General features: G+C 45.4%; 1 protein-coding gene across 1 annotated transcript in view; it reads right to left on the bottom strand.

Annotated features, from left to right (window-relative positions):
- Positions 1-14,108, bottom strand: part of LOC138537904 (complement factor H-like) — a 763,015-nt gene that overhangs the window by 454,397 nt on the left and 294,510 nt on the right. Inside the window, exon 3 of the mRNA XM_069641488.1 lies at positions 12,342-12,560. Coding sequence (XP_069497589.1) covers positions 12,342-12,560 — 219 coding nt within the window. The remainder of the gene's footprint in view (positions 1-12,341; positions 12,561-14,108) is intronic.

The raw sequence follows: 14,108 nt of genomic DNA, 5'->3' as shown, positions 1-14,108 counted from the left end.
AGTGGATGCGTCAGGGAGACCTTTGAGCAGAATAAAGTGTGCCATCTTTGAGAATAAGTCCACGACTAGAAGAATGGTGTTAAACCCTTGACTGGGAGGTAGGTCAGTGATGAAGTCGAGGGAAAGAGTGTGCCATGGAGTGGAAGGAATGTCCAAAGGTTGCAGAAGACCGGATGGTTTTTGTTTTTGCGACTTATTTTGTGCGCAGACTCCGCAGGACTGAATATATTGGATGACGTCTTTACGCCACGCAGGCTCCCAGAAGTTCTGTTTTACCTTGACTAGAGTCTTTGTGATTCCAGGGTGCCCTTCGATCAGAGAATCATGATAACCTGAAATGATTTGTTGTTGTAAATCCTTGGTAGGTAGGTACAGACGATCCTTAAAAAAGGGTAAGTGATCTTTGGTGGAATATTGTTCCCCCTGCACTTGCCATGCAAGAAAAGTATCTGGATTCATGGTTCGTTGAATCTCGTTTCTCAGTTCTACTTGGGTTAAGGCCGTAGTGAGGCCCAAGAGTTTGTCTTCAGGTATGATGGGGACTGGGTCTGGGGTCGTATATACTATATCATCAGTGCCTGTACGAGAGAGTGCATCAGCTTTTCCATTCTTGACCCCTGGTCAAAATGTGATGACATAATCATATTCGGCGAAGAAAAGGGCCCACCGCAATTGGCGTGAAGACTGAGCTTTGGCTGTTTTAAGATATTGCAGGTTTCGGTGGTCCGTGATAACTGTAATGGTGTGTCTGGCCCCCAGAAGGTAGTGCCGTCAGGCTTTAAAGGCAGATTTGATCGGCAAGAGTTCTTTGTCCGTGATGGCGTAATTAATCTCCGGAGGTGAGAATTTTTTCGACCAGAAGGCCACTGGATGTAGCTGGCCGGTTTCTGGATCTCTTTGTGAGAGGACAGCTCCCACTGCTATACTGGAAGCATCCATTTCCACGATTTAAGGAAGATCTGGGCGTGGATGTCACAGGATTGGCGCAGGGGTGAACCTTTTCTTAAGTTCCTGAAAAACGTTTTCTGCTTCTTCGGTCCAGGCAAATTTTTTGTTGTTTTTTCGTAGCAATACGGTGATCGAGTGTAAGACCTGAGAGAAGTCCGGCGATTGAAGTTCGCAAAGCCCAACATGCTTTGTACCCCTTTTACTGACGTTGTTGATGGCCATTTCAAAACAGCGTCTACTTTATGCAGGTCCATTCTGATGCCTCTTGGAGTAAGAATAAAACCCAGAAACTCAACTTCGGTGACGTGAAAAAAACACTTTTCAAGCTTTGCATATAAACGATGTTCATGGAGCTTGGTGAGGACTGAATGGACATGCTTGATATGATCCTGTCTTGAGGTTGAGTACACTAGAATATCATCTATGTACACTAGGGCGCAGACATCAATTAACTCTCTCAAGGCGTCATTCATGAAATATTGAAATGCTGCGGGAGCGTTGCATAACCCAAAGGGCATGACTTGACATTCGTACAAACCGTATTTGGTACGGAAAGCAGTTTTCCATTCGTCTCCGCTTCTGACCCGGACCAGGTGGTACGCTCCTCAAAGGTCCAATTTGGTGTAAATCGGGGCATCTTTGACCTGGTCCAGCATTTCAGGGATAAGTGGCAAGGGGTAACGGTTCTTCACGGTGATCTGGTTTAATGCGCGGTAGTCAATACAGGTTCTTAAGTCCCCTTCTTTTTTCGGTACGAAGAACAAAGGACTGGCTGCAGGGTACTTTGATGGACGGATGAATCCGTTTGCAAGGTACTGGTCTAAATAAGACTTCAGATGAAGGTTTTCAGGTTCCGTAAGATCATAGATTCTACCGCAAGTGACTTGAGCACCTGGAACAAGGTCGATCTGACAGTCATAGGGCCTGTGCGGTGGCATTGTGTTTGCTTGGTCTTTCTGGAATACATCCTGGAAATCGTGGTATTCCTCAGGCAAGGTATTAGTTACTTCCAGGGTTGGTGCTGTCGCTCCGGGAGTCGTAGAGATATAGAAAGCAGGTTTCTGTTCTTGATAATAACAGGCTGGGGAGCAGTCGCTGGGGACGGTTAATTTCCTTCCCCGCTAGTCAATCAAAGGGTTGTGAGCGACTATCCATGGCATCCCTAGTATGAGCCGGAATTGAGGTGCCTTGATGAGATCGAACGAAATAAGTTCCCGATGTCCGTCCTGGCACAGCAAGGTTATCTCGGCTGTGCATTGGGTTACGGGTCCGGAAGCGATTTCTGTCCCATCCACCGTAGTTACCTTGTCTGTAGTCAGCTTGGAACATAGGGGAAGCCCCATCTCTACAGCCAGGTCTTGATCTATATAATTCCCAACTGCTCCGCTGTCGATGTATGGTTCAACGGCATGTATTCTTGACAACCGTTGGTTATTAATTAAGATCACCGGTATTGCAAAGTGTGAGGTCGGTGGCTCTTTTCTCTCACTCGACAAACTGACCTCTAGGTTTGCTGAGCTGGGTAGTTTTCCGATTTAGATTTCTTCTCTTCATCTTTTTCCGTGGCCCCGACGATCTTCCTTGGAGGTTTCACTGGGCAGTCCTTCAGGAAATGCCCTGGTTTTCCGCAATACAGACATAGTTGTTGTTGTCTCCTTTTATCTCGCTCTTGTTTTGTTAGTGGAGGTCGTACCCCTCCGATTTACATGGGTTTCCACAGTATTTTCTTGCACTTGAGTTACATTGTCTCTAGATCGAACGTACACAGCCCGAGGGTCCATTTTGGAACGGTCTGCTTTTCGGTCTTGCAACCGGTGATCTAGTTGTACGACCAAATCTATGAATTCAGAACAGTTTCTAGGAGGATCAACCACTTGAGCTAGAACGTCTTTTAATTTGCTTCGTAAGCCCCGATGGAACAACGTGGTTCTTTTGTTTTCAGGCCACCTAGCTTCAGCAACCAATCTGTTGAAAGTAGCAATGTTCCTTAACAAGTCCTGATTCCCCTGTCGGAGGGAAAGGAGTTCATTGTCCACTGCTTGCTCTCGGTTATGGCGAGCAAAAAGTTTTTCCATTTCCCTCTGAAATGCCCCAAAGTCATGTAATAAAGGATCATCATAGGTCACCAATGGTACCGACCAATCTGCTGCGCTACCACTCAGGTATGATAAAACAAAGGCTACCCGAGCTTGGTCATTTGGGAATGCTCCAGGCCTGCAAAGAAAGTGAAGACGACACTGATTCATGAAAGCTGCGTATTTCCGTGGATCACCTGCAAACCTCTCCAGTGGTGTCAAAGGAATTGTTCCTAGTAACATGATTTGTACCGGAGTAGAGGTAGTGGATGCATGGTAGGATTTTGCATCGTTGGGTTGTTTCCAGGTAGAGGCGTCTGTCCTACTTGTGATTGCAAGTATTGCCTGCTAATTTCTTCAGTGCGCTCTTTAGTCACTAATACTTCTCTCCCGAGAGCGTTGGTCTCTTGTCGGGCAGAATGAACCTCGGCACGAAGTTCTCCTTACAATTTGGCCAATTGGTCTAATTCTGATGTCTCCATGGCGCCCAGGTGGATTGGTTTGGCAGGCTTTGCGTTCTGTTACGCTCACCTGGTATCCACGGGGACGCCACCCAGCCGTAGGGATTCTGGTATCCTTCTCTGCGGTTCCCAGGTGTGACCAGCGGGGAAGTTCTGCCTGGAATACAGGTGGGCAATGTTCAAGACTGGGCAACTGGGATAAGCAGCCCCCCACCACCCCGTATGCCCGCAGCCCCTCTGGACCTCTCCTCACCTTGTTGTTTATTCAGGTGTGCTCTCCGTCCTGCCTTCTCGGCAGGGATGCATTGTCCTTTGTGGGAGAATGCGATCTAGTTACTTCACTGATGCCAGCCCGATTTTAGTCTTTCAGGTAGGTCTTATTGCTGTGGTATATTGTTGTTATTCTTGCATGCCTTTCTTGGTTTAATAAATGTCTCGTTCTCTTCCTTAGGTGCGTGGAAGTCCAATGTGATGCATTGGCTGAATTGGGTCTTGCCGGTAAATGATGGCGTATAAAGAGCGCTATGATGCGGTAAGTGGGCGCTATGCGCAGCGCTATGATGCCTTGTCTTTGCTAACCTGTTGTCTTTTCTTTCCCATAGATCACGGTGCTCACCCGGTGTATGAAATCCCGAGGCGATGCTGGTCGAGGGGCGACTTGCGAGGTAAGCTTTTCGGCACAATTCGTTATGTTGTTAAAGTGTCTAATGTCTTGCTTCTTCCTTTTTTGCAGATCTGTCGGTCCGGGAGACACGCTGATCCTAGGATGCTGTTCGCAGGAGCTGTGGGCAGCTAGCGATGAAAATTACAGGTAAGCTGCTGCTGCTAACAATGTCCTTTTGTCTCTTTACAGATGCTGTTCTTCCGTGGTTCACGGGTACAGCTGAATACGATGAGCGTCACTTTGCAGGATTGCAAAGTAACACGAAGCGTGTTATCCAAGTCGGGTGTGGTTTAAATAGCTTCAAGAAAGTAGTCCAGGTAAAGTAGTTCTAGGCTACCACACCCAAAACACTATACCGCATAGCTTGGTTCCAAGGAGCCAAGCTATGTGGATGCCTCCATGTTGGCTGGCACTTGAAATAAAGTAGTTCCCTAAACACAAGTCTTTAATAAGTATGAGCCTGGTGCCATAGGCGCCAGGACTGGCCCCAAGATGGCCTGGGCAAAGGATGCCTAAGTTTGTTGGAGACCCGAGCAAAGACCCCTCCTGGCCCGTGGGCTTGCCAGGGGGGTTTCTGGACGTGGGTTGTGACACCACACCACTCTACACCATATCCCCATCACACACAACTCCACCCTGCACCACACACACTAGCACACACCACTTTACATCACTGCAACCCACTCCAGTCTATCCCATACCACTCTACCCAACACAGCACATCACACCAATCCACCCCACTCCACCCCAATTCTCCCCACACAACTCTACCCACATTACTCCACCTCACACCACTCTAAACTGCTAACTCCACACCACACAACTCTACACAACACCACTTGACTCCACACGAACCCACCACACCAAACAACACCACTCCATATCACTCCACCCTATAACACATCTCACCACACTGGACCATCCCACACAACTACACACCAAACCAAACCACCCCACACTGCTGCACAACACCAGTCACTACCCACTCAACACCACCCCACTAGACCACAGACAATGCCAATCTACCCCACACTACCTGACACCACTCCACACCGCTCCACACTACTCACACACAACACTTAGCAACACCACATCACACCACTCCACTCAGTACTCTACACCAATCCACACACACCCCCACAACACTCCCGACACTCCCACACCACTCCACCCACAAACACCACATCAGTGTACTCTGCCCCATTCTACTTGGCTGCAGACCATACCGCTGAACACCTCTCTACTCCACCCCAGTCCACCCCAGTCCATCCCATCCAAACCACACCATCCTACTCCACTCTGCTTCACACCACACCTTCCTAATCCACACCACCCCTCCTTGCACTAAATGGTACCACTCCAGCCCAATCCATACCACTACAAACCACTTTACAATACCACCCCACACCACTCACACCACTCCACTCTAACTCACACTACTCTACACCCCTGTGCAATTGCACTCTACTCCACCCACCTCACATCACTCCACTCCAGACCACATCCCTTCACACACTCTACTCAAATCAGCACACCACCCCACACCACTCTACCCCATATCAGTGTATGTCATACTACTCCACTCCTCTCTCCTCTCTACACCTCTTCACTCCCCCACTTCACCCTACCTCACACCACTCCACTTCACACCACTCCTCATGAGACCATCCTACGCCACCCTTCTTCAAATGACCCCATACTACTCCACACCATTCTACTTCACTCCACTCTTACCCTGCAAAAGACCGCTCTTCCGTACGACATTCCACACTACTCCACATGACCCCTCTCAACACTGCCCACCCCACTCTACCCCACACCACCTCTCACCACTCTTCCCTCAAGACCATCCTACTCCACTTTAAACCACTCCAGTCCTCGCCAAAGTAAACCCCCCCAACCCACATCACACCACTCCACCCACACCACTCTATTCAACTCTACCCCACTCAACCTCACATCACAGCACACACTCCATCCCAGACCAATCCACTCCACTTCACTCTACCCCACAGCACACCACACTGCCCCTACAACTCTCTGCCACATGCAGCTCTGTCTAATACCACCCCACACCTCTCCACCCCACCCCATTCCATTTCACCCCACATTGCCATACTTTATCAAACACCACACTACTCTATTCCATCCCTATACTCGGCCACACTACATTACCCACCCCAACCTACTTGTCTACCCCACCCACTTCTCTGGCCCATTTCATCCCACTACGACTACCTCTCCCCACTCCACAGACATCCACTGTACCCCCTCACACCCTACCTGACCTGACTCTATATTTGCCCCACTTCACCCCATTCTGCCTTCCACAACACTTCCTCATCCCACTCTACCCTTTATCCTATCCACTCTTCCCCATCCCGCTACTGTACCCCACTACACTAACCTCCCCCACTATACTCTACCATCCCTCATCACCTTACTCTATTCCACCTCCAGACACCAAATATATACCTCAGCACACTAACCCACCTCATTACACTACACCACCAACCCCATACACACATATGCCACTCACTCAACCACACTATGATACACCACTACCCTCTCCTGACCACACTATACTGCCTCCCAATCTACCCCACTCTACCCGCCACAGCATACCTCACTGACTCTACCCTCACCTCCCACTTCACCCCATGCTACACCCACCTTACTTTACCACCAACAATGCCACCCCATCCCACTCTACCGAACAACCAGCTCCACACACATCTGGCTAACCCCACAAAGCTACCCACCGTAGCTCACCTCATCCTACCATGCTCACACTTGCCTACTGTCTCCAACATTAGCTCATACCATCTCCCTACCAGTTTGGCCCAACGCCTTCCCACACCACCCAAGCTCACCCTTAAAATCACCAAGCTTACCTTACAATTTCCGAACATGTCTGCAAATTAGTGTTTGCTGGCACATAACATTAGTTACATACATAGTTATACACATGGTACAACTGAGTTATATACAGTGCAGAGAAGAGAATTTAATCTGCTGTGTCTATTACTAATGTTGCTTGTCTGAAAACCCTAACTTGCAGACATGTTTGGAATTACTAAATAAATAGAGCACAAGTATGTACTGCTTTCTTGCCTATACATATAAAATGTTATAAACGACTGCAAATGCCAAAATGTTCAGTTTTTGCCAATGCTTTTTTCAGTTAAGCTGTAGGAAAGCTGTCTTAGTTTCCAGCATGTCGATTGACACACTGTAAAACAAATGGAGGACACACATGCAACATCATGATAGAAAATTGTACATGAATCTTAACTGACAAAATATGTGCAAATACCAATCTGTATAGAATATGTCGATGGCTAATTGACAAAGGAAGTTAAAGATAAAAATGAGATCCAATCGGAGCACAATTTTAAATATACAAACTCAGGGATTAGTTGACAATTCAACATTACAACATTATTCTGGAATAAATTGCTGAAAAGGATTCCAGGCAATGATATGGAATATAGAGGAGTGCTCATGTTCTTGTGTGGTTAGCGCTGATCCCCATATGCAAAGGCTTCCTTTTTCACAGACAAGTTGAAGGTTTTGCCCTTGACCCTAGTCATGTTTCTTTTCCAGGATTCAGTGTCGTAAAATAGTGCATCATATAGTTATTGGTTAATAACATAATATCAATTTTCTGGGAAACATATCCTTTGATAGGGTACAACCCCTGGAGGAAGGGATATTAAGTATCCCTCATTCAGAATGCTCCCCTGTTCTCTGCACACTGAGATTATTCACATCCACTCATGGTATATGAGCATGTCAATCATCAATGGCCTTTAAAGCTAGCCTGAGGGGAAGGTGTGCAGAGAGGGAAGTTTCCCTGTGATCTGCGTGAAATGTCCACAGTGGTGTTTGGCAAACCATTTCAAGGAATACTTGTGGTTGGCTAGAGGGGGCTTGAACTTTGAAAGGTTCATCCAAGCAAACTATTTTCCATTTCTAATACAGGTTACCACATCTGCATTAGTGAAGCCTATGAAGTTTACACTGGGGACATTGTAGAATGTGTCTATGCAATTTCTGTGTATCTGGCTCACTGACCAATGTGTTATGACTCTATGAAGTCAGTATGATGGGTGTCCCTGTTTTTCTTAGAAGACAAGAATCGAAAGTGAGTTATTAGGATGTGTCTCTGTATTATCAATACCTGTGTATGTCCCCCTGCAGAATAGTGTGATTTCCATTATGCATCGTGCCTGTCACCCCTTTTCACAAACATTGTCACTTTTAGACATAGGGGCATCTTGGTCCCAAATTACTCTTATAACTGCATCATTATGAGGTTTCTTAGTTTCAAGTCATTCAAAAGATATAAAATAGCAAGCTATCATCTGGAATTTCACAAATGTTTGGATTTATGTTTGGCCACTCGGCATCTCAGATTATGCACTAAAATGTGTTTTTTTTTAAAGTGCAGTGATCTTCCAGAGCAGGCCTTAGCTAGTCCAGCATGAAGTTCATTATGCCACCCTTGCCAGTGCATCTGTATATATGTATGTATTGGATTGATATTGTATAGGCCTAGCTAGCAAGCAATGGATTCCGAGACAAATTAGGGGTTCTGGGGGGGCCAGAGAGAGGAGGACAGGATAAAGCCGGGAGAGATGAGGGGGGAGATGTTCGTCAGAGATTAGTGGGTGACAAGGTGTCCCTGGAAGAGCAAGGTCTTCAGTTCCTTGCTAAAGAACATGAGAGGTAGGGCTAATCTGTAGAGCATAGGAATGCTATTCCAGAGGCAAGATGAATATCAGAAGATGGAATTATTGTTTGTTTTCCTTCTTGCATCTCTTAGATTCTACTCTGATGATGTGGTGGCTTCTGGTGCTGTACAGGCTGTTCAGCCATATGGGATGGAACTTTGTTTCTCATTGCCTTGTACATGATGCAGGCCATTCTAAAGGGGGTAGAGAATTGATTGGAGGAGTACAATTCTGATGGTTGGGGTGATGTGGTCATCATGTTCATTCACTTCTGTGATGCAGTGAGCTGTGGCGGGCTGGATAGCTTTCAGTGGTGCTAGTAAGGCGGTCAAGGCTGTACTGAGTCCAATATTGTCCCAAACAATGAAGAACTGGGGCATCTATGACGATTCTGAAGTCTGAAGCTTAGAGGAAGGGCTTGACTATCTCAAGGAGAAAGATCTGATATCGGTGTGCCCCTTTATTGAAGGGAAGGCTGCTCTTGATAATGACCCCTAGGGATTCAACACTGCATGTGCACTGAGGAGTGAAGCAACCAAGTTCAATTTCTATCAGCCCGTTCTGGAGTTGAACGTACGTTGAAAAGCACCTTCTGATCAACAGAATCATAGACAGCAAACAATCAAGTCGAGGTTCATGTTTATCTATCATGAGGACGGCATTGTTGGCGAGCAGGATGGCAACGGTGTCGATGCTGCGTATTGGCTGGAATCTGGTTTGATAGCTCTGCAAGAGATTGTGTTTGGTGATCTTTTGGTAGTGCTGAAGGATGACTGCTTTCGTGATGATCTTTCTGATGAAGGGAAGGTGTGTGATGCGTCCATAGTTAGCCAAGTTGGCTATATGAAGCATAGATTTGTCAGTAGGAGAAAAGATGGCTTGGTTGTCAATGCATTAGAGAGAGCACACCACATATGTGACCCACTCCATACAAACAGTTCCAGTGAATGCTGAGTGCTGCTTAAGGCATCCACTGGAAGCTGCAGTACTTGCCAAAGTCTGCCATTACCTGAGTCATCATCTATCACTCCCTATAACCAACTCCATTCGTTTCTCAAGAGCTTGTTTGTGGTGAAGAATAACTATTTTTCAAGTCTCTGGCTTGCCCCACAGTCCTCTAGCCCCAACCAACAACTGCCCAGGCACACCCGAGCACCAACACCCTAGGCAAAATTCAACTTCATCTCACGAGGAGAAAAGACTACCAAATTGGATCATCATTGACATTGTATTAAAGTTGATGGAAAGGGATAACACTCACTCTTAAGTCCAAGGACCACTGGAAAGAGTATGCACTCCTGAGAGCATGCAATTCAGTGCCATCACTATCTCGAAATTTGTTCACAATGTGTTCTGTTAAATGTTGTCTAGAGCATGGATAAACCAAGTCTGAGCCACACAATTGAGCAATGCTTACACTGAGGCACTAAGTATGTACTGAGTTTGGCAGTCATTTAAAAAGAAACATTCTTCACCAACAACAAATCAGTGCCTACTGGCTCTACTTAAACATCTGTCCATTCAAAATGAAGAGAGTTTACACAAATATGTTTCTTTCTAGTAATACCTTCATCTGACCCGAATAGATTTTTGCATATATATCATTGTGCATTATGTGAGTCAAGATCCCAATTTGCATAACACATTTCGTAATGAACCTTGGTGCCAATAGTGACAAATCTGGGAGTGCTGGTTGATGTGGAACTCTCACTTTTTCACAAAATTGCAGCCGTAACCAAATCTATGCTTTTCTCCATGAGAATACTCGGAAGGATAGTCCTTCTGTTGCCCTTTACACGTAAACTCATAGGAAGCACTGACTGTGCATATAGCTGCCTCATTGGGATCACAGAATGGAGCAGCATGGTGAGTCCCAGGATTAAACCGCAAAGGTCACATGTCACCAGACTGGCTTCCTGGAGCTGGTTGCTGGTTCAACATGTGGAGAGGCTTCTAAATCACTTTTTGTTTTAGCCCAGCCCTCGCAAGGCCTGCAACCAATGATCTGAAGGGAGAACATCCTTTCTTATACCCCCCCTCTGACACTATGGTCTGCACTTTCACTTCTGCTTCACAAATAAAGAAATCAGAGAATCGGCGGCACAGCCTTCACATTTCACTCTGCTAGGATCTGGAACAACATTCCCAAACTCCCACTAGAGGGTAATTTGCCCCTCAGAAAGGAATTCGCCTGAGCCATATCTAGATACGATTGTGAAAGTAAGCATCTGCCAAACTTAGATGGAACTTGAATGTTAGCATGTGCCACACCTAGATAGAACCTGAATGTTAGCATGTGCCACACTTAGAATTTGAGAATATTAGCCTTCGCCGTATCTAGACAGGATAGTGAATTCACCAATGTTAGCATGTGCCACACTTAGACGGAACTATGTAGGTCAACATGTTAAATGTCATATAACCCACTAACCAATATAAACTCAATCTCTCTGCATACTTATATCACTGAAAAACTCACACAACCATCTATCGCACAACAAGCTGCACACACTTCACCACACCACAACACATAAGCTGCACCAACAGCACACGCAGACTGACACCAATCCAATACTTGCACCAAAGCTCAGCACCCAGCGTCCACCGAGTTGAAGCTGCCAACAGTACACCACCCCTCTCACTATCCTACTCCCTCTTCACCTTACTAATCCTTCCCACCTTCTCGTTTACAGATCCGCCAGAGCACCTGGGAACCAATTCCATTGGTGACAGTGCGCTATATAAGTACCTGTAACATAACATAACATTTCCACTTTCAAGATGATTATTTGTCAATTACGCTGATGCCTCAACTTTCTCGGGGTCGTGACACCATCAATGGCCAATTGATTCTGTAGAACAAAACGAGTATAACATATGGCAGAAAATTAAAGCACAGTGGCGCCAAAGAACTGATGTTGTGAAATGAGTCTTTGGCTCCACTTCTAGCTGCAAATTGGGTCTATTTCTCGGCCCCAATTCCAGGCCTTGCTCTGCTGGTACCTTGTCATGCTGATTCTTGCAGAAAAGAAATAAGCCTTGCGCAAGTACTCATACATTGTTCCATTTCTTGAGCTGTATCTGAAAAGTCTCAAATTGCTGCAATAACCAATTGAGTTGTTATTCAAATCAATGGTACTCATTGTATTGGCCACTGATGGATGAAATGGCGAGTAGAGCTGCCTGACTCAGCTCCAAGTCTGCCCTGTATGCAAAACTGTCCCCAATTAGACTTGAACCTCGGCCTCTGATCTGTACACAGAACTGCTTTAAAATGAGATTACACATGATTTTGCATTTACTTCTAATGCTCGCTCCCAGCAGTGTAATAAACAAATGAAATATTGAAATCTGCAAACAAGACTTTTGACGTTAAAAATATTTAAAAAATGATAATCTGCCACATGTGAAACCCCCTCATGTTAATTGTGGCACCCCCGCGCACCCCAACACTTACCGATCGGGATGCATTTGGGGTATCCCATCTGTCCTCGGTTGCATTGGGTTCTAAATGGTAACGTTTCATCTCTAACAAACGCTCTTGATATGCAGTCGAATTCTATGAAGTCTCCATGCGCTATGAAGTCTCCAAGCGCAACATATATTTTTTGATCCCAAGCCCATTTTAGTTTGAGGTTGTTCATCGCCATTTCCTCTGGGCTTGTAGTGCATGGTTCTGTAAGAAATACACGTTTATTAAACTACTATCCAGGGAAAAGGGGACATAATCGAAGAGTATTATATTGTTCCAAAATATTTCCACTCACATCATAAGAACATTTTATGAGGTAACTTTCAAACAGCAAAGAAAAAGCTCTAAATTATTCAAGCATCAGTTTTATTAACAAACTAAACACATGTATTTATGCCATTCAAATAAATGCACACAAACACATGCCCACAATAATATCATTTAGAATAAATATAGTCACATAAAACAAGAAAGACATCAATTCCTCAGAATACTATAATAACAAATTAAAATATGTCATGTTATTGTGACTTGTACTGCGCACCACTGGCACTTTTCATGGTCTCCAGGTGCTCAGGCGGATCTGAAAAGGAAGGGAGGTGGGTTGTTATTTGCTTAGTAGGATAAAGAGGAAAAAGCACAAGAGAGCTTTGATGTGCTATTAGTAGCTTCAGTTAGGAAGCGCTGGTCACTTTGTGCTGCTATGATTTTAGTTGATTGGCATTTGTGTAATGTTTTGTGGGTGGTTGTATTCAGGTGTTTCATGTGCATGTTGGGCATTGTGGAGAGTTGGTAGAGTGCCTGTAGTTTGAGTGTTTTGTGACGAGGGTCTTGGTTGGGTGGTGGTTATGCGGAGTATTAGAGAGGGGTGGTCTGGCTCTTGGGTTAGCCCTTCAGCTTACTTTTATTCCTTTTCGGACTGGTGTCGAGAATTTCTTCTGGTGGCCCAGTTTCATAGAGTTTTCTTGCCTTACGGTGGTGGGGTTTCTCTCTCTGGGGTTTTCTTCAACTTGGTGAGTTAAAGAGCCATATTTTGAATAGTTCCTGAACTGTCGGTGGTCTTCTGTCTGGAATTCCTTTGGAGGCGAGTTCCAGAGTTTGACCGCTATGCAGGAGAATGCTGAACCCCACATATTTTTGTTTTGCTTATTGCTTTGGTTCGAGGTGGATGTTGTTGCTGGATCTTAGTGTTCATGTTGGTTTGTAGATGGTGATTCTGTCCTATATGAATTCTGCTCCTTGCCCGTGAATCGCTCTGTGTGTTATGCAGAGAGTCTTGACGTAAATTCGTTTTTGAAAGGCAACAATGCAGTGTTTTTTGCACTTGAGTGATGTGTTCTCTTCTAGTGAGTCTAAGATGTAGTCTTGTGTTATTTATTTGTTGTAGCTTCCCATGAGGTATTGTAGCCCTCCGAGGTAGAAACTGTTGCCGTAGTCTATTCTGAACATGATGAGAGCGAAGACCGAGAGTTTTCTGTGTGTGAAGGAGAAGGAAAGTATTTTTTTGTTTGTCTGTGGAAGAAGTATTTCTTAACTACTGCGTTGACTTGTGGTTCTAGTGTCAATTCATTATCGATTAGGATTCCAAGATTTTTGACCACTTTGGATGGTTCTGGCAAGTTTTTAAACTTGGTGGACCATGGAATGTGAAAGAGGTCGTTGGTTGCGTCATGATTTCGGGTTTGTCCGGGTTAAGTTTAAGGCTGTTGGTGCTTATCCACTGGTTCAGTCCTTAACTCGCGTTGGTTTTCA

The sequence above is a fragment of the Ambystoma mexicanum genome, chromosome 1q, assembly GCF_040938575.1.
Source record: "Ambystoma mexicanum isolate Mex_15411 chromosome 1q, UKY_AmexF1_1, whole genome shotgun sequence".
Taxonomy (NCBI): Eukaryota; Metazoa; Chordata; class Amphibia; order Caudata; family Ambystomatidae; genus Ambystoma; species Ambystoma mexicanum.
Note: the sequence above shows the minus strand (reverse complement) of the source record. Positions and strands in the feature narration are given on the sequence as shown.